We start from the raw sequence: 22,520 nt of genomic DNA on the forward strand, positions 1-22,520 counted from the left end.
AATTGGCTGTGATGTAATAACAGCATAAACTTGATTTTTTTAAAAAATATTCCTCTTTTTTTTTATTATTTCAACAATGAATATGCCAGTGATTGAAGGTATTGCCTGGACTGTGTATGGTATTATTGCTACTGTAAGTTTTTGATTGTACTCAAATAAATAAAAATAAAAATAAAATAAAGGGCGTGTTTCTATGCAGTGCATTATTTACGCGATATTTTCAAGACAAGTATGAGTCCGAGTTCTTTGCAACGTTGATCACCATCTTGGCTCTTGGTCTTGTGTTTTCAACACTCGCTTTATTGCCTGTTGATATTCTCCTTGTCTCTTCGACAGTAGATCAGACGACAGGTATCAAAAAATCATGGGCAACACCAGAAGTGATCGAAAACATGACATTTAACATGACTTTGGTGTATTATGGTAAAATGTTATCTACTTTTACTATGAGTCTCACCTCTGTTTAGTTTGTTATGGGTTGATTACTACCTTTAGCTTTGTCTTGATCCCATTTGCTTATTTTTTTTATGAAGAATACGATGAAGAAGAAACACTCAGTGACCGTATTTTTGGAGCATTGAAATACACTTCTTTCTTTGTTGTCATTTGTCTCTTGTTGTCCATGTTTGGGCTCTTTTTGAAGCCTACAACAAAAGCACCCAAGATTGATCTTGATTGGTTCAGGAAATTACTGACAGATAATAGTAATTGATACATTAGAAAAAATATAGAAATTCATGCTTCTCATAGATGGTGAAAAAGCACTTGCTTTTGTGATTGCTTGTTTGATCTTACTTGGTATGCTTGTGTTTATTGCTTATACTGTAAGTTGATTTACCATATATTATGTATACTTATCTATTTATAAAAAGGCTCCTGGGTTGTCATTACTGCCAATCAATATGATTAAAGGACGTCAGGGCATTGATGCAGAAATGGAAGATATCGAAAACCGATTGACAGCAACCAGAGAAAGACAGCGCGTATTAAAATCAAAACATCATAAACACAGACCAGCTAGAGAACAAAGACAGTTGGAAGAATTAGAAGACCAAGAGAGGTAATAAGCCATAAGACACACAACACCCATTAAAACCATACAGAATTTTAGCAAGACGATTAAGAGCTATTCAACAAGATAAATCTAGCCTTATTCAAAAGATTCTATTATTTCTTCGACCTTTTGAGGTAAGTTTAGTTGTTATTTACTTCTCCTTAAAAAAAACAACAACAAACTAGTTTCTGCTTGGCCTATTTTTATTATGCGTGACTTTAGTGCTGGTTGTGTCGATTTTTTTGACCATGTAAGTGCATATATTTATATCTACAATTAATTAAGTTGTGTAGTGTGGACAAGATTGCATTTTCATTGTGTGGTAGTCAATGTGGATATGTGATTAATCACCCTAATTTATTCAATCCAATTAATTATATCTTTGTCAAACTGTCCAAGGTTTTCTTGCTTGATTACGTGTTTATGGTAAGCCTCATTCTGTATTTCTTTCTAGCCACGATGACTGGCATTATTGAGATTGGAATTCGGTTTCTTTGGATCACACTCTACCGTATCAAGAAGGGTTCAACAGCACCTCAGGGATTACTTGTCTCAGCTGTCTTGTTGACGCTGAGTTTACTTGCATTAAACTATACCATGACAACCACCGTTGCCCCTGGATACGCACATTTTGGTAGCCAAGTCTATGTAAGTTGTACTATATCACTTATCAAACTAACATGCAAAGTGTAATCATACCACACTGACCGGACAGCGTGACTGTACAGAACACAATGAATTCATTGTTCATTGTAATGTGTACGGACCAACTGATATATGCACACCCACTGTATCCTCTACTCTGATTGACCGCATTCTTGTCAACACACCCTTTTTTGGCATTTTCTTTTACTATGCTCAATGGGTGTTTTTAGCTATCTTTATCGTCGGATTTATCGTTTCATTATTTAAACGACCTAGAAATAATGTCGATGCTGATCTGCAAGAGCTCGTGGATGAAGAAGAAGAAAGTTTGCTGGACAGAAGAAATAGTCACTATAGTAGTCAAAGTAGAAACTATCAAGCATCTTCTTCTTAATGTTGTGTCTGTGAGCATGTTGCTATTCTCATTCAAGTTTTCTCTCCTCAACTGTATATTTTCACCACCCCTTAGTTTCTTGTAAACCTTTTTTTTTTTTATAATTAAAGATTTACCAATTGCAGGATGTAAGCTCGTCAATCAAAGTTTTAACCTCACTTTGATAGGATGAACAATATGTCAATAATGGTAATTGACAATATGATTTTTTTTATGTTTGTTTTTTTTTTGCAAAGGTTCGATCAATTTAAACACATGTAATATTGTCCTTATTAAAACTATATGCGCGTAAGTTTTTTTTTTTTTTTTTTTTTTTTTTTTTTTTTTTTTGCATGATCAAAAAAAGAATAGTGCTCTCTCCTTTTTTTTCTATTTTTTTTTACTCCTCTTTCCAGTGCTTATCTTTCTTTTATTACAACAAGTGTCTATTTTATGCTGTCAATTTAAAATAATTGTAATTTAAGCACATGTTTACAATTTTGTCCAAAAATAAAATAAAAAAAAAAAATAAATAAAGGGGAAAATAATAAAGATGGTCATAGCAAAATTATGTGTTACACCAGCCTATAAATCAGGGGAATCCAAGGGGTTGAATAGCGCACACACCAAAAAGAAACAAGAGTATCCCTTTCATTAACTTTATGTATCCGGAATACTTTTTTCTAGACATTATAAAAGAAAGCGTATTTATTTTCGTTGTTTTCATTTCTCTCTCTTTCTTTCTTTATCATCTACAGTCCTTTTTTTTTTAGTTCATCAGTTTTTTTTTCTTCGTTTAAGAAAAAAAAAAATAGCATTCATTTTTACATACTCTCTTTTTATATATATATACATATATTTATACTACTTATTTTTTAAACTTTTCGATAAAGATTTTTAAAATAATTCATTAATCATTTTGGTAAGGAAATACATCTTTGACAAGCACACATAGACTGATCAATATAGATACAGACATGTACTCTTCTAACTTTCAACCTACATTTGACATGAACGCTGCTTCTCAATTGTCACCTGACACTTGCCTTAATTACCAACGTCATGACAGTATTGACTACAGTCGTCGACCCAGTTACTTTACCGGTTTATTAGGCAATCCCTCCAGTGAAGTCAGTAGTTATGCAGACCATCAAGAAACACCTAGCCCATTCAATGGCTATGAAGAGTATCCCGTTCATCATCCATTGGATACAAAAAGACGTCTGAGCACACTTGTTGAGCTTAACCAATACAATCCATACTGTCCTCAAGTAGATCCTTATGCTGTTGTGAACCCCTGGATTGCTGCTGCTGCTGCCATGGCTGTCACTTCACCTACGGGTAGTGAATCTTCTCGTATCTCCTCTTCTCCCATGATGTATGCTCATCCTGCAGTAGACATGTATTCACCACAAAACTACTTTCAACAACCTATGGAGCAAGGTTTCCAACCCATGTTGGATACCATGGATGGTATGTTTCGCGAGCGTGCCTCGTCTGCTTCCTCTGCTTCTTCTGGTGACAGTGCTCTCAGTGTCAGTCCACCTGCCAGTCGTCGTACAAGCAAAATCAAATCACCCCTAAAACCCTCCCGCTCCCGTGGTCGTAGGGTTTCCAATAGCCCCAGCATTGCAGGACAAAAGGTCTTTACATGTAAACATGATGACTGCGGAAAAGTATTTAAAAGATCAGAACATTTAAAGCGTCACGTACGATCCATTCACACTTTGGAAAAACGTAAGTTTTGGTTTGTTTGTTTATTTTGTAAATTGACTTTGAAAATAGCCTTTGAATGTCCTTACCAATCTTGTTCAAAACGATTTTCTCGTTCTGACAATTTGAACCAACACATTCGAATCCATCGTCATACTGGAAAAGATAAAAACAATCAATCAAGCACTGGCAAACATACTTCAATGAGCAATTATATGCCCATGTATTAACCTTTCTCTTTTTTTAAGCACACTTTTTTATATTTATATAGTTTTACGTACTTATAATGTTTCTGTTCTTTAAGTCTACTTTTTTTGCATTTCATTATACCTTTTCCCTTTCTTTGCATACGCATACACACACACACACACACACACACATTTAACATTTATGCCATTTGTTTTTATTTTATTTTATTTTTGTCATTCATTCATCTCCATTCACTTAGTAATAATAAAAAAAAAAAATCTATTTTATGCGGTGTCTTTTTTGTCATTCAATAATTGAGAGATACGAGACATCAGGTTTGTATGGTCAGGATTAGGCTTGACATTGTCATCTGTATCTGTATTGGCTTGTACACGACGAGGCTTTGTTGAACTGTTCATCATTTCAGCCACTGTCATGTCTTGGTTACCAAATCTAAAGTGATAATCATCAAAATGATCATTCAAGATAGGAACAGCATTGGCTTCCTTTGACTTGACTGTCACTTCAACACGAGGCTTGCCTTGTTCATCCATTTCTGCTTTATTGACATAGAAAATACGAGTGCCTCTATCATAAGCACCCTTCAAACCAATAGCATCTCGCTTTCTCAACATGGCCACCACACCACCAATACCAGCAGCATGACCATCCATACGGCTTCTGTTCAAAATACGACCTTGTACAGGATAATCCCATCCAATATGATAATCAGAGTAAGTAGGACCCACAACACCACCACCATGAGGTGTGGTGGTTTCTGAAAAGTTGACATGGAGGTAATCAAACACTTGTTCAGGTACCACTTGTTTCTTAGCCAGTGCTGTCTGGAACTCGGGTCCTTTCTTGGCTGCTTCACGTAACAAGCGTTGGAATTCAGCAGGGGTCATATTGGCTGCATTGTATTGGATCTCTTCAGATCGAGGTTGGGGTTTACGAGAATTAGGAAAGTTTTCCTTCCATCGTTTAATAAACAAGACTTTGCCAGCACCTGATTCCCAAGGTGTTTGGTGTTCTGCTGTATCTAATGCACCAATAGTGACATGGTTGGTTCGAATTACAGTGGGTAAGTTGCGCTTTAGACCCCAATCGCCAATCTTTTTGTGTTGCTTGGGTGTTGTATAGACTTGAGGTAAAGCACGATCGTATGAAGCGATACGAGAATGTCTTAATAAACTAGCAAAAGACTTATCCATGATAAAAAAAACAAAAAAAAAAGAATTTTACATCCTGGGTTCTTGTTTGCTTTAATTAAAGGACCGACATCCTCTTGTTTTGAGCGGCACTAGCTACGAAATAGAATATGTTGACACAAAATGTACAAAATATGGGTTTTTACTATGCAAGCGCATAAATAAGTCTACATGTAGCTATGAGATATTTATTTGTATTGAATGAGATAGAGAGAAACTGAAGGATATATTAATTTGCATTTATTTTTGATGTGAGCTTATTTACAAAAGTATTAAGTTTGTGCAATTATTAAACAAGAGCACTGAAAGTGTTCATGTGTGTTGATTGCTTAACTGTAGATGCAATGAGTGGTACTATCATCACGGTCTCCCTTTTGTTTGTACTTCTAGACTTAGCTATAATGAAAACTACTCTTTATGGTTTATTATAAGCTTTGATTTGAAGCTGACAAAGGATTTAAAAACATTTCGGTTTATGGTCCTAATGATAAATTACATAAATGCCTGAAAGAAACTGTCAACTGCACTTGTTGTATCAGACAAACCCTGTATCTTATTCTTCTATATCTTGGAATTACTCTTCTCTCAACATTGCCTCAAATTTGTCCATGATTCGACCTTTTGACAATGCGAGAATGTGATGTCGAATGGCAATAGTGGTTAGTACGCATGTTTTCTTGTTGAAGACGTTCATTTGCTTTCTGCATAAAATGACTGATACTACTGGCTGCTATTTTACGAGCGGCTTCTACTTCATAGTGTCGCTTTGTATGCACTAAATAAGGTGATTGGAATTCTTCAATGTAGAGCTGCAGTGGTTGCTCTGTAAATGCATTGACTTGAACCACCGATTTGATGGTGCTGTGAGGTGAATTTTATCCATCATGGCCCTGTCTAGTCAGCTCAAACACCTGATAGAACAGCTTGTTTTGGTGCCGATCACCTATTGTAAACAATACATTGGATTTCCATAAAGACAAAGCATGTGCTTCCATGTTTTGTTTTTTATATTTTGTATGGCTGGCTAAACTCTGGATGCTAGTTTCTGTTTGATGAGGTCTTTTTTTTTCTTGGTTTGTTCTTGTATCCTGTCTATAAAAGATAAAAGAGTCTTTGATGCTTTTAACAACTTTGTTGGTTTGTGTAAATTTGGAGGGTCGATTTACTCACAGGTATGCAAAAACATACGCTTTTATATGCTTATTGACAATGTGCCATGGTATATTTACATATATGAATCAAAGAAAATCACTTTTCTTTATCGTTTATTCTGGTTTTTAGACTTGAAGGAAGTGTAGTGTCTGCTTTGTACTTGTTTGTGTCACCAAAATAAAACATATGTTTACATCATGTCATCTTTTCCTCATCACTAAACTGATAAGTAAAGATAACTTTTAGAATTAGTCCATAATATATTCACTTAGAAAGAGAAAAAAGCAACCAAAATGAGTTTTGGAGCGAACAAAAAAAATGCGATGAATTTTTCAGGGTCTATTTTCAGGGAAAAGTAAGCCACTGTTCCAGAGATTTAAAATGTGGTAAGCGTATGCATAGTGTACGGATCAATGGAAATACTTTTTGTGCTCAAGATAAAAAAGACAATAGTTAGTTCATCTTTAGGCATCAGTAATCAGTGCTTTAAGTTTACGTACAAGATAGCTTTCTTTCTTTTTCTTTCTTTCTTTTTTAAACAGCTAAATTTTTCTTTGCTCTTTTGGTTATTGACATTTTCATATGAATAAGAAAGTTTGTTATTGTTTCAGGATGATCTTCTCATGGAAAGAAAAAGAACTGGAAATGATTAAAGTTTAAGATCCTATGCTGTAGAATATATTCCGCATTATTTTGCATTGATTTATATGATAAGTAAACTTCCCTTATCTTCAAGGGCAAAGAATAATGAATTATTCAATAGAAACACAGAGGATAAGCACATAGCAAAAGAGAAAGAAAATAAGCAAAAGGGGATGCTTTTCTGTTTATAGAACTGACAAGTAGGGTGTTCATCGCATGATTTATGCAAGTAAATAAGTTTATATGTAACACAAAATTGGACGTCCTCTCTATGAGATGATCTCTATGAAAAGAAAACAAAAAACCAAAGGAAAGGAAGGGCAAGGAAAGGAAAAAGTATTTATAAAAAAGCACGCAGCACTCTTTTTTATTTCTTTATCTTTTCTTACTTTCTCTGCTCTGGTCTCTTATGGTCTCTCTCTCTTTTTGGTTCGTGCCTATCTATTTCAAGAACGCGTCTACTTCCTCTAAGGTTTTCTCTTTACTTGGTTGGTTCTATCTGCTTGGTTCTCTCTCTTTGTCTCTCTACTTTGGTTACAAGTAGCTATGCATTGAGGATATACTAGTTATCTGTAGTCTAACAATGGTACGCGATAGGTGCGGTTGTGGTAGCCGCTACACTGGTGAAAGCTAGTGTAGTTGTTTCTTGTTGTTTCTTTCTGTGGTCCGTTTTCTGGTAAGTACCTTATTTATTTCAAGAACGCGTTTACTGACATCTCTGTCTTTTCTAGGATTTTCTCTTTGGTTGGTTTTTTGAGTCTTTCTATTTTCATTTTGAGCAATTGTGTGTTATCTGTAGTCTAACAATGTGATGGGATGAGATGGAATTGGCGTAGTTTTTTCGTGTTCTCTCTTTTTGTAGATCGTTTTTTGGTAAGTACTCCATCTATTTCAAAAACGCGTTTGCTGAAATCTCTGCTTTCTCTAGGTTTTTCTCTCTATTTGGTTGGTTCTGTCTACTGGTGTCTCTCTCTCCGTGGCTTTCAGTGTTCGATCCTGATCGTTGTTGGCCTGTTATAGCCGATGATTTACTTTCTTATCTTACTGCCCCGAGAGTAAGGTACGAGGCATATAGGCGTTGGTCTGCAGCGGGAAGAAGGGTAGTTGCTGGGAGTTGCTGGGATCCTTTTTTAATGATCTGGCATTCCCCAGTGTATCGCGGGCCTGGGAAGGCGTCAGTGAAGGAAGTGAGGGAGTACGAGTCAGTTGCCTTCTCGCGGCTACTCCTGTGAGTAACTTCTCCATGAAGTGAAACTAAAGACTGACATTATTTAATAAAAATTGTTTTTATCAATGAATAAACATGTATATTTTTTTTTTTTTGAGAACCATGCTGATTTTAGTTTTGTCTTTAAGAGTTTAAGGGTCTTTTCAAAGCAACGATTTATTTTATATATATATAATATACTGTCTTATTCCCACACTTGATTAACTTTTTGTTCGTTAATTACGACATAAGAAATTGAATTATGCAACACAAACATATGTATCTCTTTTTTGTCGAGCAATAAGCTGATCCTCAAACAATTGCTCAATGCATTTTTTGACTAACTCGACCAAAATTTGGCCCATTAAACTCGCCAGCTCAATGGTTCAATGGATCAAGTGGATTTTAATAAGATATTTCACACAAATATTACAAAACCGATCAAAAAAAAAGTACTCACAATAATGTATCTGTTAATAGATGAGAAGGAACTTATTGGTCAATTTGAATTTGTTAATTATATTCAAGAGTATTTTTTTTGGACAGTCAGCATGTTTTTTTTTCAAGGATACGGATGGAAGCTACCAAGACTGTTCCTCTCCCTCCTCTAGTGGCAGTTGCCTACTTCTTTTCTTCAAAAAAGCTTTCATTGCTAGCATCTGAATATAGAGACGACCCTACTTTACAAACGATCTATGCAATTGCTAAAGAACAAACGGTGACCAGAGTCGCTCCAGAGCAATCAGCTTCTGAGATATTACTTGAAGTTTGCAATCAAACCAATCTACAATTCCAAAAAATTCTGAACATCCTAGAACCCATGTCTGGCCCCCTTTTGAAAAAGCGCCTACGCGCATATGCTGATGATGGTTCTCTTTACACCCAGATATGTAAATACAAGTGTACAAAGAGAAACAAAGAATTTGTAAAGTCTATGCCACCACCACTCGAATTATCAGATTTGGCCAAAAGCATGATGAACGAAAGCAGCTTCTCTATTGGTATTCTTCGTGAGGAAATTAGTGTACCTAAAACAGATGTGGAGTATGTTAAGCAGTTCAAGCAAAACGAAAGTAGAATGGACTGGAAAACATGTTATGAAGCAGGAAAAAGCGAAGGTTTTTCTTTAGTTCTTATTCCAGCAGCTTCTTATTCCAGCAGCTCAAGTTTGAAGACTGCATTTTATAAAACATAAGTAAAAAAAGGTTAATTTGTTGTATATGTCAAAATAAAGTTGTAAATTCATACCCATTATATTTAAGGATTTGCTGATGAATATCAGGCTATTTTTTATTTTTTTTGGCTTTTCTTAATCTTTAAAGCCCTAAGATTTATCGATAAAAAGTTCCCAATGAATTTGGTCTATATAGGTATGAGACATCTGTTGCATTTACAAAGGAAGGAGTAGGCGAGATTCGTCTTTTCTTTTTTTTTTGGGGATCAGTCATCATTTTGACATGTTACACATTTAGATGTAAAAAGGTAGAAAGGCTCATTTGCGTTTCGTTTTCTTTCCAATACTTGAGAAAAGGAAAAAAAAAAATGTTATTCAAAACTTCAAATTGTGTTTTACGAATCTTTAAAGTTACTTCTTTTTACCTTAAAAAGAGAAATACATACATAAAAAAGTCATCTGAATGTATTCTGTTGTCCAATGAAAAAGTCAAATCTCGTTATGAATTCTTTTTAAAAAAAAATGAGGCAAACTCGGCGATACCGATAGCGGTACCCAGAATACTAGCCAATCACAAGCTAATTTATTAGTACTGGGATACCGATAGTGGTATCAGTATTTACATAAAGTAAGCTTGGGTACCGATAGCCAATTGAAGTTCCAAAAAGTGACCAATTGATGTTCAAAAAAATGAAATACAGTATTGGAGAGGTTGCCTTTCTTGAGTAGTAACACCATCAATGATTTGTTCCATGACGTAGGAATGGTACTAGCCAGACTATCATTATACATATCCGCAATTAGTGAATGAAGACTTAAGTGTTTCATGATAGGATTCAAGGCTTCATATGGAAGACCATCTGTGCCAGGGGCTACTTTGTCTTGCCTTTCTCACATCAACACTTTCCTGCTTTCAGAGCGTCTATCTCAACAGCTTCCTCTTGCAATGCTTTTGAGCAAGAGGGCCTACTACCCCTCGACCATTTTTTTTGTTTTCGATCTCCGCTTATGATTTTTTTCTGTGTATGATACTTTGATGCGCATTTGAGACGTCAATTTAAAGAGATAGCGAGCAAGCCTATTAGCAAAGAATGTAGAGAGGAAACAAAAGTACACAAAAATATAGTGAAAGTGATAGAAGTATTATAAGTATCATTAGGTTTTCATGTTTGTTGTTTATCCTCGCTAAACACTCTCATTTATGCTTGGAAGATTGCTTGGAAGTCATTTGAGTTCCTCCTATTAGCTAAGGACTCTTCATAATTTTCGTATACTTTTATTAATTGATATCAAATATATATATATATATATATGAGTAAATCTTTGATGATGTGCACTAAAGCGACAAGTTAAAAAATACGACAAGCCGCCTATTTGAAAGATGTTTCAAGTAAAATTTCAAAATGTGGCAGGTTGGTACAGAAAGACTGTATATAACACTAGGATAAACGTTAAGAGTTTAAACAGAGATTGATACTGAGATTTGAAGGGCGCTGAGCTCTTGAGCCTTTACCCGGTTTTCAGTCTGGAATCTACTCTCAAAAAGTAAAGTCTATTGAATATAGTCAGTTACAACATATACTAGATGCATAATTATGTAAACCCGAGAAATACTCGGAAAAAAAATTAAAATGATTAAAAGAGTCTTTTTTTTTTCTCGTTGGTTTCCAACTAAAATTAACATTGGTTTCAAGTCATTTATCAGTTGGACCCTTTTAAAAAATACCATCTATTTTCAACTGACCATGAAGGGATCATTGCCTATCAAAAATTCTTTTTTTTTTTTTTTTTTTTTTTTTTTTTTTTTTTTTTGCAGTGTCGTGACTGTGCAATCACACTTGTTTAAAGGCACAAGTTTTTTTTTCGTTTGTTTTGCTTCTTTTTCTCTTTTTTTTCTTCTTCTTTTGATATTTTCTATACAACACTGCATTATGTCTGCTCCTATTTACAAGTTGCCTGAGCAAGTTAAGCTTCTTGCCCAAACCACCCAATTAAAAGGCCTTATGACTATCATTCGTGATAAGAATACCCCACGTGCCGACTTTATCTTTTATGCTGATCGTATCATTCGTCTCTTGGTTGAAGAAGGTAACACACATGCATATATGTATATACAGGTTATTTATTTCAAGAACAGGTTTGAACCATTTACCTGTGGTCGACAAGACTGTCTCCACACCCACTAACGCAGAATACAATGGTATTGCCTTTGAAGGCCGTATCTGTGGTGTTTCCATCATGCGTGCTGGTGAAGCTATGGAACAAGGTTTGCGTGAATGTTGCAGGTTAGTTTAAATATATGAGAGAACAAGATATTCAGTAATTTCAACAGAAGCGTCAGAATTGGTAAAATTTTGATTCAACGTGATGAAGAAACTCATGAACCTAAGGTAAAGAAAATCATTGTAAATCAATTACTCATTGCCTTTAAGCTTTATTACTCTAAGCTTCCTAAGGATATCTCTTCTCGCTATGTTCTTTTGTTAGATCCTATGCTTGGTAAAACATCACATCTCTATAATGTCATTCTAATCCTTTTTTAAGCCACTGGTGGATCTGCCATGCAAGCTGTTCAAGTCTTGTTAGACAACAATGTCAAAGAAGAACGTATTATCTTTTTGAACTTGATTGCTTCTCCTGAAGGCATAGATGCTTTTGCTCAACGTTTCCCCAAGGTTAAAATTGTTATTGGTGAGATTGATTCTTGCCTTGATGATGCAAAATACATTATTCCTGGTTGTGGTGACTTTGGTTGCAGGTAAAATAATTTTTAAAAAAAGAAAATTACAGCTCATTCTCACTCTCTCTCTTCTTTTTTTTTAGATACTTTGGTACTGATTAAAGCAGGAAGCTTTATAGCTTGTTTTATGTATAGAAATAAAAGAAGAAAGAAAAAAATATATATTTATGTAAATTGATGACATACATTTCCTAAGAATTAGATCTCCGTTGAAACACACACTCACTCACACACAGTATGCGCAGATAACTTGAAACAAAGTGCGCCTTACGAGTTACTCAATCTCCCTTTTTTTTGTCTTTTTTTCTCTCTTTTTTTTTTAATTCTCTATAAAATACATAAAAAATGGCAAAGACTTTAACTGCTCAAGAAGCTTTTGAACTTCACAAAGCCGCAGTTACTCGAGACTTTGTTGCAAAGCCTCGTTTGGGTAAAGAATAACCACACACAAAAAGAAAAGAAAAGAAAAGAAAAAGCATAGACTAAATAGCCATATTGTTTGATAGACTACCGTACTGTGAGTGGTGTGAACGGTCCCTTGGTTATTCTTGATAATGTGAAGGTATAGACTACATACATAGCGTGTCTTATATATAACTAAAGCAGTTCATCTTGTTAGTTCCCCAAATACTCTGAAATCGTCAACTTGACTCTTCCTGACGGCTCTGTTCGTGCTGGTCAAGTTTTGGAAGTTCAAGGCAAGAAAGCTGTTGTTCAGGTATTTATCTTATAAAATACGCGTTTTGCAACCATGATAAAGGACTAGCAGAACGGATCGTAATTTGAAACACGTAGAGAATATAAGGGGTAATAACACATCTTTAGGTCTTTGAAGGTACTTCAGGTATCGATGCTAAACAAACACATGTCACTTTCACTGGTCAAACACAACACATTCCTGTGTCTGAAGATATGTTGGGCCGTGTATTCAACGGTTCCGGTAAGCCTATTGATAAAGGGCCCAAGATCTTTGCTGAAGATTATTTGGATGTCAATGGTAAGAAAGAAAGAAAAAAAATTATCTGCCATTCTCTATGTACTTATATGCCTATAGGTTCTCCTATCAACCCTTTCTCTCGTATCTATCCTGAAGAAATGATTCAAACCGGTATCTCTGCTATCGATACCATGAACTCTATTGCTCGTGGTCAAAAGATCCCTATTTTCTCTGCTGCTGGTTTGCCTCACAATGAAATTGCTGCTCAAATCTGTCGTCAAGCAGGTCTTGTGCAAAAGATGGCCCCTACTAAGGGTGTTCATGATGGCCATGAAGAAAACTTCTCCATTGTCTTTGGTGCTATGGGTGTCAACATGGAAACTGCTCGTTTCTTCAAGCAAGATTTCGAAGAAAACGGTTCTATGGAACGCGTTACTCTTTTCCTTAACTTGGCCAATGATCCTACGTAAGTTTTTTTTTTTTTTTTTTTTTTTTTTTTGTATTTTGCTTATAAAACTGATGTCTGTTTAGCATTGAACGTATTATTACACCACGTCTTGCTTTGACCACGGCTGAATATTATGCTTACCAACTTGAAAAGCACGTCTTGGTTATTTTGACTGATATGAGTTCTTATGCTGATGCTTTGCGTGAAGTTTCTGCTGCTCGTGAAGAAGTACCTGGTCGTCGTGGTTATCCCGGTTACATGTATACTGATTTGTCTACTATTTATGAACGTGCTGGTCGTGTTGAAGGCCGTAATGGTTCTATTACACAAATTCCCATTTTGACCATGCCTAACGATGGTAAGGAATGACACGGCATGACCAAATACTGACCATGGCTATATAGATATCACCCATCCTATTCCTGATTTGACAGGCTATATTACTGAAGGTCAAATCTTTGTTGATCGTCAACTCTACAATCGTCAAATCTATCCTCCTATCAACGTCTTGCCTTCTTTGTCTCGTTTGATGAAGTCTGCTATTGGTGAAGGTATGACTAGAAAGGACCATGGTGATGTTTCGAACCAATTGGTAAGATTTGTAAAAGAAGACATATGCACATGGACTTATCATTTTATGTAGTATGCTAAATATGCCATTGGTCGTGATGCTGCTGCCATGAAGGCTGTGGTTGGTGAAGAAGCTTTAAACCAAGAAGATAAATTATCTTTGGAATTCTTGGAGAAGTTTGAAAAGACATTTATTGCCCAAGGCGCTTATGAGTCAAGAACAATTTATGAATCTCTTGATCTTGCTTGGTCTCTTCTTCGTATCTTCCCTAAGGAACTCTTAAACCGTATTCCTCAAAAGGTATTGGCTGAATACTATCAACGTGAACGTAGCAGTAAGAGATCCAAGGGTGTTTTCGATACAAATGATGAAGAAAACGCTACTGAATAAAACACTTGTTTTCCTTCTTTTTTCTGTTTCTATTCCCCCCAAATCCTCTTTATAATAAAGCAATGTCGAGTATACTATAAAATGACGATGTCATGACTTGAGACAAAAATTGTTTATGCTGTGTAACTTTTCTTTTTTCTTTCATTTTCGTCATTCTGTTTTAAAAAAGACTTGAATATGAAACAAAAAGTGACAGTAAATTACTTTATTGTAATAACCCATATTTTAATCGTGTGTGTGTGAATGAATCTATTATATACTAGAATGAAAAGAGAGGAATAAATTGTACATGAAACGATAAAGATGTTTAACGGTTTTCAGAAAGAGCAACCAAAAGTTCAAGTTCACGAGGAGCATCAAATTGAGGCATAATGACTTCAACAAAATGAATCTTGTTAGGTTGAGATTGAACAGTCTTCATGGCTTCTTCAAATTCGTTGCGGTTAGTGACCTTGCCTTCGAAACCAACAGGAGTAGAACCATTAGCCAAGTTCTTTTCAAGACGACCACCAAAGAAATCAAGGGCTTTACTGTATTCCCACATTTGGAAGTTGTTGTAACTACGATGAGGACCATGGATAAGCTTCTCAATAAGGTAACCGTCATTGTTCAATAAGAAAATAACAGGTGTAAGACCATGACGGAGGAAGACAGAGAGCTCTTGAGCAGTCAATTGGAAGGAACCATCACCAACAAACAAGTAGACACGACGACTACGATCAGCAAGGGCGGCACCGACAGCAGCACCTACTGTGAAACCAATAGAACCCCAAACAAATTGTGTAATGTAAGTAGAGCCCTTTGGACCGTCCATGTTTAAGCAAGCGAATTCAGCAGTACCAGTTTCAGCACAGATGATAGCATTTTCTTCCATGAATTCGGGGACCTTGTTCCAGAAGTAGTTGTGTGTAATTTCATTACCTTCCTTGATGGCTTCGGGTTTACCACGAGGTCCGAGTTCAAAAGAGCGAGGCTTTTCGGGAAGAGCAGCAATCAAGAGAGGAATGAATTCCATCATGGATACTTTTTGGTATTCAGCGCAGAAGACAATTGTGGCAAAAGAGTGAAGTGTGATGGTCTTGGAACGATCAAGAGAGTAAGAAAAGTTACCTGTGTTGAAATCAGACTTGACAGAACCCACTTCAATAATCAAATCAGCCTTGTGGATTTCCTTATCAATGCTTTCAAGTGTGATGTTACCGGAGTAACAACCACGGTAGTTGACAAGCGTCTCATCCACAGCACCCTTACCCATAGGGGCAACATAAGTTGGGAAACCAGAACGCTTAATCAAAGCTTCAACTTCCTTTTGGCAACCATGACGAAGAACACAACCATCCACAATGATAACAGGATGAGAGGCCTTGGCAATAGCGTCAGTGACAACCTTGAGTGCAATTTCTTGAGTTTGTTCGGGGTTCTTGGGGAGATTCACAAGAAGAGGAGGAAGTTGGTCAGGAATCTCAACCTCCATGTTGATAAGATCAATAGGAATACCAATATAACCAGTACGCTTAGCGAGAACAGCCTTGGAAATAACACGGTCAATTTCGGAAAGAGCATTTTGCTTTCTCAAGTGAGTGGAAGCAGCAGTAATCTTGGCAGACATTTGATAAAAGACATCAAAGTTACCATCACCGAGAGAGTGGTGAAGCATAGCACCAGCAGCTTGAGACTTGGTGGAAGGAGTACCAACAATGTGGATGACAGGGAGCATTTCGGCATAAGAACCAGCAATACCATTTACGGCAGAAAGTTCACCAACACCAAATGTGGTTACAACAGCACCAGCACCACGAATACGAGCATAACCATCAGCAGCGTAAGAGGCGTTCAATTCATTGGCGTTGTTACCCCAAAGAAGTTCTTTATCATCTTCAATAAGATCCAACAAAGGCTACATAAAAAATGAGTATATAAAAACAATCATGCATGAACTTGATATTTACCATGTTGAAATCACCGGGAACACCAAAGACAGTGCTAATGTTGACTTCCTTAAGACGGTTGAGAAGGTATTGACCAATAGAGATAGAAGGCATGTTTAAAATTGTATATCAGGGAAATGAATGAAGAAACTGGAACTTTTTGGAAAAGTTCTTTTTATACCTTTTTGTTTATCGTATCATCCAAATCTGACCGGCGACAAATTACATAGGTGTGTGGGTTGAAAAAAAAAATCACGTCTAATTCCGGACCATAGCGCTGTTTAAAATTATAAAAGTATAGTGTCATCATGATTTTCTCAAACACGATGCTACTACGCACTCTATACTAGATATCAAACAATATTCAAGGGGTTTTCTTTTTTGTTCACCCGCTGTCTTAGAGTGTTTTTTTTTTAGTCTCGGTGTATAGCATATGGTTTATTCTGTGTTTCTTCCGTGTAATCATTTACTTGACTTGATATGCTTACATTGATTGCCAGATACAAAAGCGCATAATATGTACTACACTAAACTTCAAAGACACCTTATGTCAGTTTCTTTAGTAGCCAAATCAAAAGCAGATTTGATCAGATCTCAAAATTCGCAGTAAAACTGTACAGGATGTTTCTTTGATGATCTTGGTTGATAACCGATAATAGTAAGACATGTACTTTACATTAAAAGTGTGGCGCGAGGTCGGCATATGAAACTGATTAAATCAAAATGGCCCGATGCTCGTCCTATTATTTTCTTTTAACACATGTAATCAGATCCGTAATAATCCCTACTCATGTCTGTTTCTTTTATGTATAGACTTTTTTGCCTTTAATTTATGAATGTTATCTGTATATTATGACAAGTGAGAAAAAGTGTTCTTAATATAGTATCTTGGCCAAATGTATGGTTATACAAAAAGTGGTACGATTTTCAACCTTGCTTGTGTCAACAAACAACTACTTGATTCATTTACTGATAGAAATGTCAATCTGAATTTCAAAGCACTCTGTCCGGATAATACATTTTGCTCTACCCGTTTACAGTGCTAGCATCATTTTGTTATCGCTATCATAATGTCAACTTATCTTATGGCCAATAAACTCTAAAATTGAATGTAGAGTCTATTTTTCTACACATTTAGTCTATGTTGTCTCATTCTCTTTTTTTTTGTCAATAACTAGCCAAAAGCCGTTGTAATTAATCAAAAAAAATTGCTATCTTTACATCTTAAAAATCATCACTCTTCCTTTTAAGTCAAATCAAGCAAAATCTCAACCATTTCCAACTCATCATCCAATGCGAAGAAAATATGTTGAAACAGCCATTCTATTTTCTGCAACTAAATTATGTTTTTATTCATTTTGTTGACCTATTTCAAATAAAATAAGGCGATACCAATCACAAGATACACTGTCTTGAGATAACTGAATGCGATAACACTTTGATTAAATACAAGGGACAACGATCCACTAGTAGGATTAGAAGGTGTTGGTAATGCGATAGGATTGCTAGCAGTGCCTGTTGTGCCTGTAGTTGATGGAACAGGGTAAACGCCATTTGCTTTAAAACTAGATATCCATTGCCAGTTTACAATGTCTAACACTAAGAAATCATTTCTTAAGCTACCAAGTTCATCCGCACCAAAGATAATAAATAATGATTTTTCGTCATAAAGAACAGCTTTGGTTTCATGAGAAAAAAAAACAAAGTGAAGATTGAAATAACGTACCTGAGTGACCAAAACGAGGACCTGCACCATCTTTTGTATTGACAATATGAACAGGCGTATAAATAAATGAAGTTGTGTTCAAGAAATAAATATAGTCTGCTACTGTACTCGCACCATCTAGTGATAACATTACAGTCTAATCAATAAAATAAGAAACATACCTGTTACTGAGCCACCATAAATTAAAATTAAATCTGTATAAGGAACTATGTTATGTTATCAGTATATGTATATCTAAACTGCATGTGCATACTCATGGTGGCTGAATGAAGCCTTCTAGGCGAAGGAATTGTTGTGTTTGGTGGTGATGTATGTAAAGTCCAAGTATGGTTTGTTATGTTGTATTGCAATATTTCATTCATAGGCGCATAATTCAGCACATTATCTTGATTGAGTTGCAGACCTCCAATGTAATAAATTGAATCCCCTGATCTAGCCAATGTTGCAGAATGAGCCAATCGCGGAAGAAGAAATGTAGGGTTCGATGACGTTTTTGTGTTCTTGTCTGGAAATGACCATGACAGTGTCTAGCTTTATAAGTGCCTGCAATGGTGCCAAATAAACTTACGTTGAAATCAAGCACTTGAAGGTCTTTATGATATGTTGTGTCTGTGATATTAGGCGATGAAGAGTTATCACTATATAAGGTTTATTTCAGTACTATATTCCTATGGTAAGTTTACCTTATACCACCCCAAGTCCATATCCTATTAAACGGATCTAGTGTACTAGTTTCTTCTCGACTGTCGCAGTTCATAATTAAATCACTAAAATAACTCTTTTATTCTCCCCCCCCCCACTCCTTACCTTGGCATCATGAAGGATTGATTGTTAGCTACAACTGTATGCCATGAATGACTAGTGATGTTGTATAATGTAGTGGTGTTCTTTATGAATTGAGTGAAAGAACCATAACCAAGTCCACCATGGATCAAGAAACTATCATTGATAGGTACAATGGAAAATAAACTGTTGGGTTCTAGTTCAAAGTTGCCAGGATCAACCATATTCCAAGCATTGATAGAGTTCTCAAGATCAAAATCGTTGGAAAGATCAAGAGCATAGTGGTCTGTAGAAGGTTTGCGATTTGAGGTACCTCCATAACAATGGAGTTGTTTCTGAACTGCTGCACAACCTAATTTACTTCAAATCAATACATATATACACATCAACATACTGCTCTTCTTTACCTCCATTGTATCGAGCAGTAGGAATGATGGCATAAACTGTAGATACAATAGTTAATGATAATACAATGAAAATAACTGTCATAGAAAATAAAGACTTTTTTTCTTAAAAAAAAAAAGAGAAAGAATAACAAAAAAAATTGCTTGTTACACATCAATAAAAAGATGATTTGTGTTACATATTATCTATGCTATCTTTTGATCATGGTCACTCATAGATTCAGGCACCTGTCCAAGCTTGTCTTTACCGACAGCCATTCATTCTAATAAACTGCTCAAATAAAACATTAGTCCTAACAAAATGTATACTGAACTCAACAAGTTGTTTAAAATAGAAAGAGAATGATGCAATTGCTTATACAAAAAAAAAAAAAAAAAAAAAAAAAAAAAAAAAGAATTTATTATTGGTGTAATTCTGTTAATTTTCTATAGTGGATTAATCAAATGAATAAAGGCATAAAATATACTTACTTGATCAGTTTATGGAGTACATTGACTGGGATATCTGAACTAATCATGCCTGCGAATGTCTTTAAGGACTTAATATAAATCTCCCACTTTTTGCATTGATCAGCCATATACTAACATGAAAAAGTGAATACAGTATTTGGCTTTCATAAACTTACTTGTTTTTGAGCCTCTGTTAGTGTATAGGCACTCTGGTCAGAATAGTACTTATAGAGAGAATACAAAACTTCCACTGTCATCATCACGATGCCAGGTACATGTTTCTTGACTGTTTCGTCCATAGATTTGTATATTTCAGTGGCTCTGACTGCAGATTGATAACTTCCATTATCCTCAAAAGGAATAACATGGGCTGATTTGATAAGCTACAAGATGATATGAATGGAGAGCACAGTAATAAATGACTTACTTCTAATGCTTCTTCATGTTTACCAGCTTCATATGCCTTTGAAGCCATGAGTAATAGTAGCAATATAGAGTGCGTCTTGGCAACCATGTCATCTTTTGGCACATAGGCATAACTAGATGCAGCATGGCAACATGCAATCAGATCATTATCATCGACGAGTGATTGATAGTGTTGTTTTCCAAGCAAGATAGCCATGGGCCTATCCAATGCATAGTCAAGTTGTTGATTCAATACAGCTAATCCCTTATGATAATCACCAGCAAGTTCATAAATAGAGATAGCATCCTTGTATTTACCACACATGTCAAAATGTTGTGCGACACGCTCAAGAATGTTTTCTTTGTATGCTTGCTCACTTTCCAAACCGAGTAAAGGCTTATATGTCTCGATTAGACCAGGACGATAAGTAAGTTTATCCCCTAAAATATCTTTGTAGTTTTCTTGTTTAGCAGCATAATCAGCAATGTATTCATGACAAAGATCAGCCATGTCTTGTGTAGGACAGAGTGTCAATAAACAATAGTAATTGATAACCTCTTCAACACTGGCTTGCTCAAAAAAGTCAACATATTGCTTTATGAGACGACTCAGGCTTAGGCTTGCATTGCCGTCTGGTTTTGTTGCCACTATCTCCTATGTAAGCATACAGGGCTTCATGACTATATTCACTTACGCAATTCGGTAACATCGTTTGAAACTCGAATCAGATTATAATAAGCAGCAGCAATACCATAATGAACGGCTTCTAATCTAAACTGTTGTTGTGTGTACATAAAAGCAGTGGCCTATGCAGATAAAATATTAATCAAGTATACTTTGAGTGCCTAACTCTACCCTTTCAAATTGACAAGTCAATGTCAAGACATAGGCATAATACCAAGGATTTAATTTCTTGCTATCATAATGATCAGGACCAGCATGAACAATTGTCTTTTGTAAGCTGGAGAGTGTATAATCACTTCCTTCACGAATCAAGCTTAATTGTAGCCAAAGATAATCTTCTGTCTCTTTACACATATCCAAGCCTGTTATATGTAATTCGCATCGACCCATGATCTTGTAAAGTAACTTCTTATAAGGATCTATAGGTTGATTTCCATAAGTCATCATCCGATACTGTGAACGCACTTGCTCTTGCATGTCTTGGCTGAGCAAATGATCCTTAGAAGAAAGATAGGCTCGTAAATAGTTTAAAAATCCAGGTGCATTATAAAACTGTTGCTGATGATCATCTACATACTGAAGAGCTAATTCAGGGCGACCAATACGGAACAAGATATACAACAGTAGCCAAATAGGTGTATTGTTGTCAATTTCAAAATAAAGTGAAGATGAACTGGTAATGCTGTTGTACAAAATACGTGAAAATACACACATCCGATGAATAATAGAAGGTGAGCCACCAAGGCTCTGAGATCCACTTGAGAGTAATGCCTGGTTGGCTATACCAAGATATCTATCATAAGTTTGAGCAACAAGTCCTTCATGATAGTTTACTTACTGGTTTTCTAGCCACTTTTTGACAGAAGCAATCATGGACTGATTCATGCGAGTGATTGCTAAACTATCTTTAGGATAAGCTGTTTGCTCGATATCTTTAGCAACATGAGCAACTATATCCCAAGTATCGTTCATGAAACTTCTTTGTGTTTTTGTACATGTTGTTGATTTTAATACTTGTTGCAGTCGAGGAATAAGAGGCACTTTCTCGAGATGCAATCGCTTCTGGTTTAATTCTCGAATAGCATTGGCATAATCATGCATCTGAGTCTTGGACTGAACACAATGTTTTCCAAACAACTTGTTGTCTTGTTCCTGATCCCATGCACTAAGAATACGTGTTTGCATTGTTGCCCAGTTGTCATGAAGTTGTTGTTCCATATGGTGTAACAAATTTTGCCTTGTCTTTTGTCTTGTTTCTTGAGTGATTTCTCGCATGTATGTCCCTTGTACTTTTTCTAGATAGCCCTAATTTAGACGGTTAGTATAGATCGATGTCGTTTGGTTGTTTTACTTCAACGTCTGTATTCTTGATCACTTCTGTAGGTTGGAATATAACTTTGGTATCAATATCTTTTAAATTGGTTGTTACTTCATGCGTATTAGATCCTCCTTGAGCCAAGAAGTAATGTCTTTTAGAGTGTTTAATAAACTATTGTTTGTGTATAGAGAGTGTTTACTTACGCGTTGGCGTTGAGTGGTTGACCTGTACTGACTTTTGAAGTTAATAAGTTCGTCTCGGTGGCAATTTGGCCCAAGTCTCTATTCAGTTGAGGCACACCACTACTATTTTTTGAGAGTTCTGCAAGTTCTTTAGAACTTTGCAAAAGCTTTTCAAAAGGGTTAGACGCCATAG

At 35.8% G+C, this 22,520-nt stretch overlaps 10 protein-coding genes across 10 annotated transcripts; 6 read left to right on the plus strand and 4 right to left on the minus strand.

The window, feature by feature from the left end:
* The first annotated feature begins 38 nt into the window (after nucleotides 1-38).
* Nucleotides 39-833, plus strand: B0P05DRAFT_300096 (uncharacterized protein). The gene is made up of 3 exons (XM_051573473.1): nucleotides 39-133; nucleotides 183-423; nucleotides 468-833. The coding sequence occupies exons 1-3, from the start codon at nucleotides 77-79 to the stop codon at nucleotides 710-712; spliced, it is 543 nt and encodes a 180-aa protein (XP_051438208.1). The 5' UTR covers nucleotides 39-76; the 3' UTR covers nucleotides 713-833.
* A 69-nt stretch (nucleotides 834-902) lies between these two features.
* B0P05DRAFT_455379 (uncharacterized protein) lies at nucleotides 903-1,826 on the plus strand (the record flags this gene model as incomplete). The annotated part of the gene is made up of 4 exons (XM_051573935.1): nucleotides 903-1,060; nucleotides 1,104-1,188; nucleotides 1,340-1,702; nucleotides 1,743-1,826. Coding segments are annotated over 4 exons (690 nt in total), but the record flags the coding sequence as incomplete, so codon positions are not given.
* A 1,256-nt stretch (nucleotides 1,827-3,082) lies between these two features.
* On the plus strand, nucleotides 3,083-4,015 carry B0P05DRAFT_577596 (uncharacterized protein; the record flags this gene model as incomplete). Its single annotated transcript, XM_051581795.1, has 2 exons — nucleotides 3,083-3,809; nucleotides 3,858-4,015. The coding sequence occupies 2 exons, from the start codon at nucleotides 3,083-3,085 to the stop codon at nucleotides 4,013-4,015; spliced, it is 885 nt and encodes a 294-aa protein (XP_051438210.1).
* Nucleotides 4,016-4,073: 58 nt separating this feature from the next.
* On the minus strand, nucleotides 4,074-6,180 carry B0P05DRAFT_634791 (uncharacterized protein; the record flags this gene model as incomplete). The annotated part of the gene is made up of 3 exons (XM_051583564.1): nucleotides 4,074-5,168; nucleotides 5,804-6,046; nucleotides 6,095-6,180. The coding sequence occupies 3 exons, from the start codon at nucleotides 6,178-6,180 to the stop codon at nucleotides 4,259-4,261; spliced, it is 1,239 nt and encodes a 412-aa protein (XP_051438211.1). The 3' UTR covers nucleotides 4,074-4,258.
* A 2,580-nt stretch (nucleotides 6,181-8,760) lies between these two features.
* On the plus strand, nucleotides 8,761-9,381 carry B0P05DRAFT_584234 (uncharacterized protein; the record flags this gene model as incomplete). Its single annotated transcript, XM_051582334.1, has 1 exon — nucleotides 8,761-9,381. The coding sequence occupies one exon, from the start codon at nucleotides 8,761-8,763 to the stop codon at nucleotides 9,379-9,381; it is 621 nt and encodes a 206-aa protein (XP_051438212.1).
* A 1,825-nt stretch (nucleotides 9,382-11,206) lies between these two features.
* On the plus strand, nucleotides 11,207-12,421 carry B0P05DRAFT_528881 (uracil phosphoribosyltransferase-domain-containing protein). The gene is made up of 5 exons (XM_051576680.1): nucleotides 11,207-11,448; nucleotides 11,498-11,645; nucleotides 11,693-11,750; nucleotides 11,793-11,859; nucleotides 11,905-12,421. The coding sequence occupies exons 1-5, from the start codon at nucleotides 11,292-11,294 to the stop codon at nucleotides 12,120-12,122; spliced, it is 648 nt and encodes a 215-aa protein (XP_051438213.1). The 5' UTR covers nucleotides 11,207-11,291; the 3' UTR covers nucleotides 12,123-12,421.
* B0P05DRAFT_528882 (V-type proton ATPase subunit B) lies at nucleotides 12,386-14,528 on the plus strand. The gene is made up of 8 exons (XM_051576681.1): nucleotides 12,386-12,530; nucleotides 12,607-12,662; nucleotides 12,720-12,818; nucleotides 12,926-13,097; nucleotides 13,155-13,503; nucleotides 13,569-13,843; nucleotides 13,890-14,077; nucleotides 14,129-14,528. Exons 1-8 carry the CDS (start codon nucleotides 12,446-12,448, stop codon nucleotides 14,444-14,446), a joined length of 1,542 nt encoding a protein of 513 aa, XP_051438214.1. The 5' UTR covers nucleotides 12,386-12,445; the 3' UTR covers nucleotides 14,447-14,528.
* A 14-nt stretch (nucleotides 14,529-14,542) lies between these two features.
* Nucleotides 14,543-16,561, minus strand: B0P05DRAFT_528887 (pyruvate decarboxylase PdcB). The gene is made up of 2 exons (XM_051576682.1): nucleotides 16,396-16,561; nucleotides 14,543-16,343 (listed from the first exon to the last, which is right to left on the minus strand). Exons 1-2 carry the CDS (start codon nucleotides 16,486-16,488, stop codon nucleotides 14,754-14,756), a joined length of 1,683 nt encoding a protein of 560 aa, XP_051438215.1. The 5' UTR covers nucleotides 16,489-16,561; the 3' UTR covers nucleotides 14,543-14,753.
* A 942-nt stretch (nucleotides 16,562-17,503) lies between these two features.
* Nucleotides 17,504-19,399, minus strand: B0P05DRAFT_504740 (uncharacterized protein). Its single transcript, XM_051575498.1, has 8 exons — nucleotides 19,291-19,399; nucleotides 18,908-19,235; nucleotides 18,784-18,843; nucleotides 18,669-18,738; nucleotides 18,354-18,627; nucleotides 18,262-18,306; nucleotides 18,101-18,217; nucleotides 17,504-18,051 (listed from the first exon to the last, which is right to left on the minus strand). The coding sequence occupies exons 1-8, from the start codon at nucleotides 19,370-19,372 to the stop codon at nucleotides 17,741-17,743; spliced, it is 1,287 nt and encodes a 428-aa protein (XP_051438216.1). The 5' UTR covers nucleotides 19,373-19,399; the 3' UTR covers nucleotides 17,504-17,740.
* A 289-nt stretch (nucleotides 19,400-19,688) lies between these two features.
* B0P05DRAFT_584239 (Nup93/Nic96-domain-containing protein) lies at nucleotides 19,689-22,518 on the minus strand (the record flags this gene model as incomplete). The annotated part of the gene is made up of 9 exons (XM_051582335.1): nucleotides 19,689-19,713; nucleotides 19,759-19,868; nucleotides 19,914-20,120; nucleotides 20,165-20,790; nucleotides 20,838-20,949; nucleotides 20,999-21,620; nucleotides 21,666-22,132; nucleotides 22,179-22,296; nucleotides 22,349-22,518. The coding sequence occupies 9 exons, from the start codon at nucleotides 22,516-22,518 to the stop codon at nucleotides 19,689-19,691; spliced, it is 2,457 nt and encodes an 818-aa protein (XP_051438217.1).
* Nucleotides 22,519-22,520: the final 2 nt, after the last annotated feature.

This window comes from Gilbertella persicaria, assembly GCF_025201335.1.
Source record: "Gilbertella persicaria strain CBS 190.32 chromosome Unknown B0P05scaffold_6, whole genome shotgun sequence".
Classification (NCBI taxonomy): Eukaryota; Fungi; Mucoromycota; class Mucoromycetes; order Mucorales; family Choanephoraceae; genus Gilbertella; species Gilbertella persicaria.

Coding starts and splice junctions, on each gene's coding strand:
- B0P05DRAFT_528882 (XM_051576681.1), top strand. CDS start 12,446: ATGGCAAAGACTTTAACTGCTCAAGAAGCTTTTGAACTTCACAAAGCC. Junction 12,819..12,925: donor GCAAGAAAGCTGTTGTTCAG/GTATTTATCTTA, acceptor ACACATCTTTAG/GTCTTTGAAGGTACTTCAGG. Junction 14,078..14,128: donor GTGATGTTTCGAACCAATTG/GTAAGATTTGTA, acceptor CATTTTATGTAG/TATGCTAAATATGCCATTGG.
- B0P05DRAFT_528887 (XM_051576682.1), bottom strand. CDS start 16,488: ATGCCTTCTATCTCTATTGGTCAATACCTTCTCAACCGTCTTAAGGAA. Junction 16,344..16,395: donor TTCCCGGTGATTTCAACATG/GTAAATATCAAG, acceptor TTTTTTATGTAG/CCTTTGTTGGATCTTATTGA.
- B0P05DRAFT_300096 (XM_051573473.1), top strand. CDS start 77: ATGAATATGCCAGTGATTGAAGGTATTGCCTGGACTGTGTATGGTATT. Junction 134..182: donor TGTATGGTATTATTGCTACT/GTAAGTTTTTGA, acceptor AATAAAATAAAG/GGCGTGTTTCTATGCAGTGC. Junction 424..467: donor CATGACTTTGGTGTATTATG/GTAAAATGTTAT, acceptor ACCTCTGTTTAG/TTTGTTATGGGTTGATTACT.
- B0P05DRAFT_504740 (XM_051575498.1), bottom strand. CDS start 19,372: ATGACAGTTATTTTCATTGTATTATCATTAACTATTGTATCTACAGTT. Junction 18,218..18,261: donor TTATGGTGGCTCAGTAACAG/GTATGTTTCTTA, acceptor TGTTATCACTAG/ATGGTGCGAGTACAGTAGCA. Junction 18,052..18,100: donor TCCTCGTTTTGGTCACTCAG/GTACGTTATTTC, acceptor ATGAAACCAAAG/CTGTTCTTTATGACGAAAAA.
- B0P05DRAFT_528881 (XM_051576680.1), top strand. CDS start 11,292: ATGTCTGCTCCTATTTACAAGTTGCCTGAGCAAGTTAAGCTTCTTGCC. Junction 11,646..11,692: donor GGTTTGCGTGAATGTTGCAG/GTTAGTTTAAAT, acceptor TAATTTCAACAG/AAGCGTCAGAATTGGTAAAA. Junction 11,751..11,792: donor AAGAAACTCATGAACCTAAG/GTAAAGAAAATC, acceptor ATTGCCTTTAAG/CTTTATTACTCTAAGCTTCC.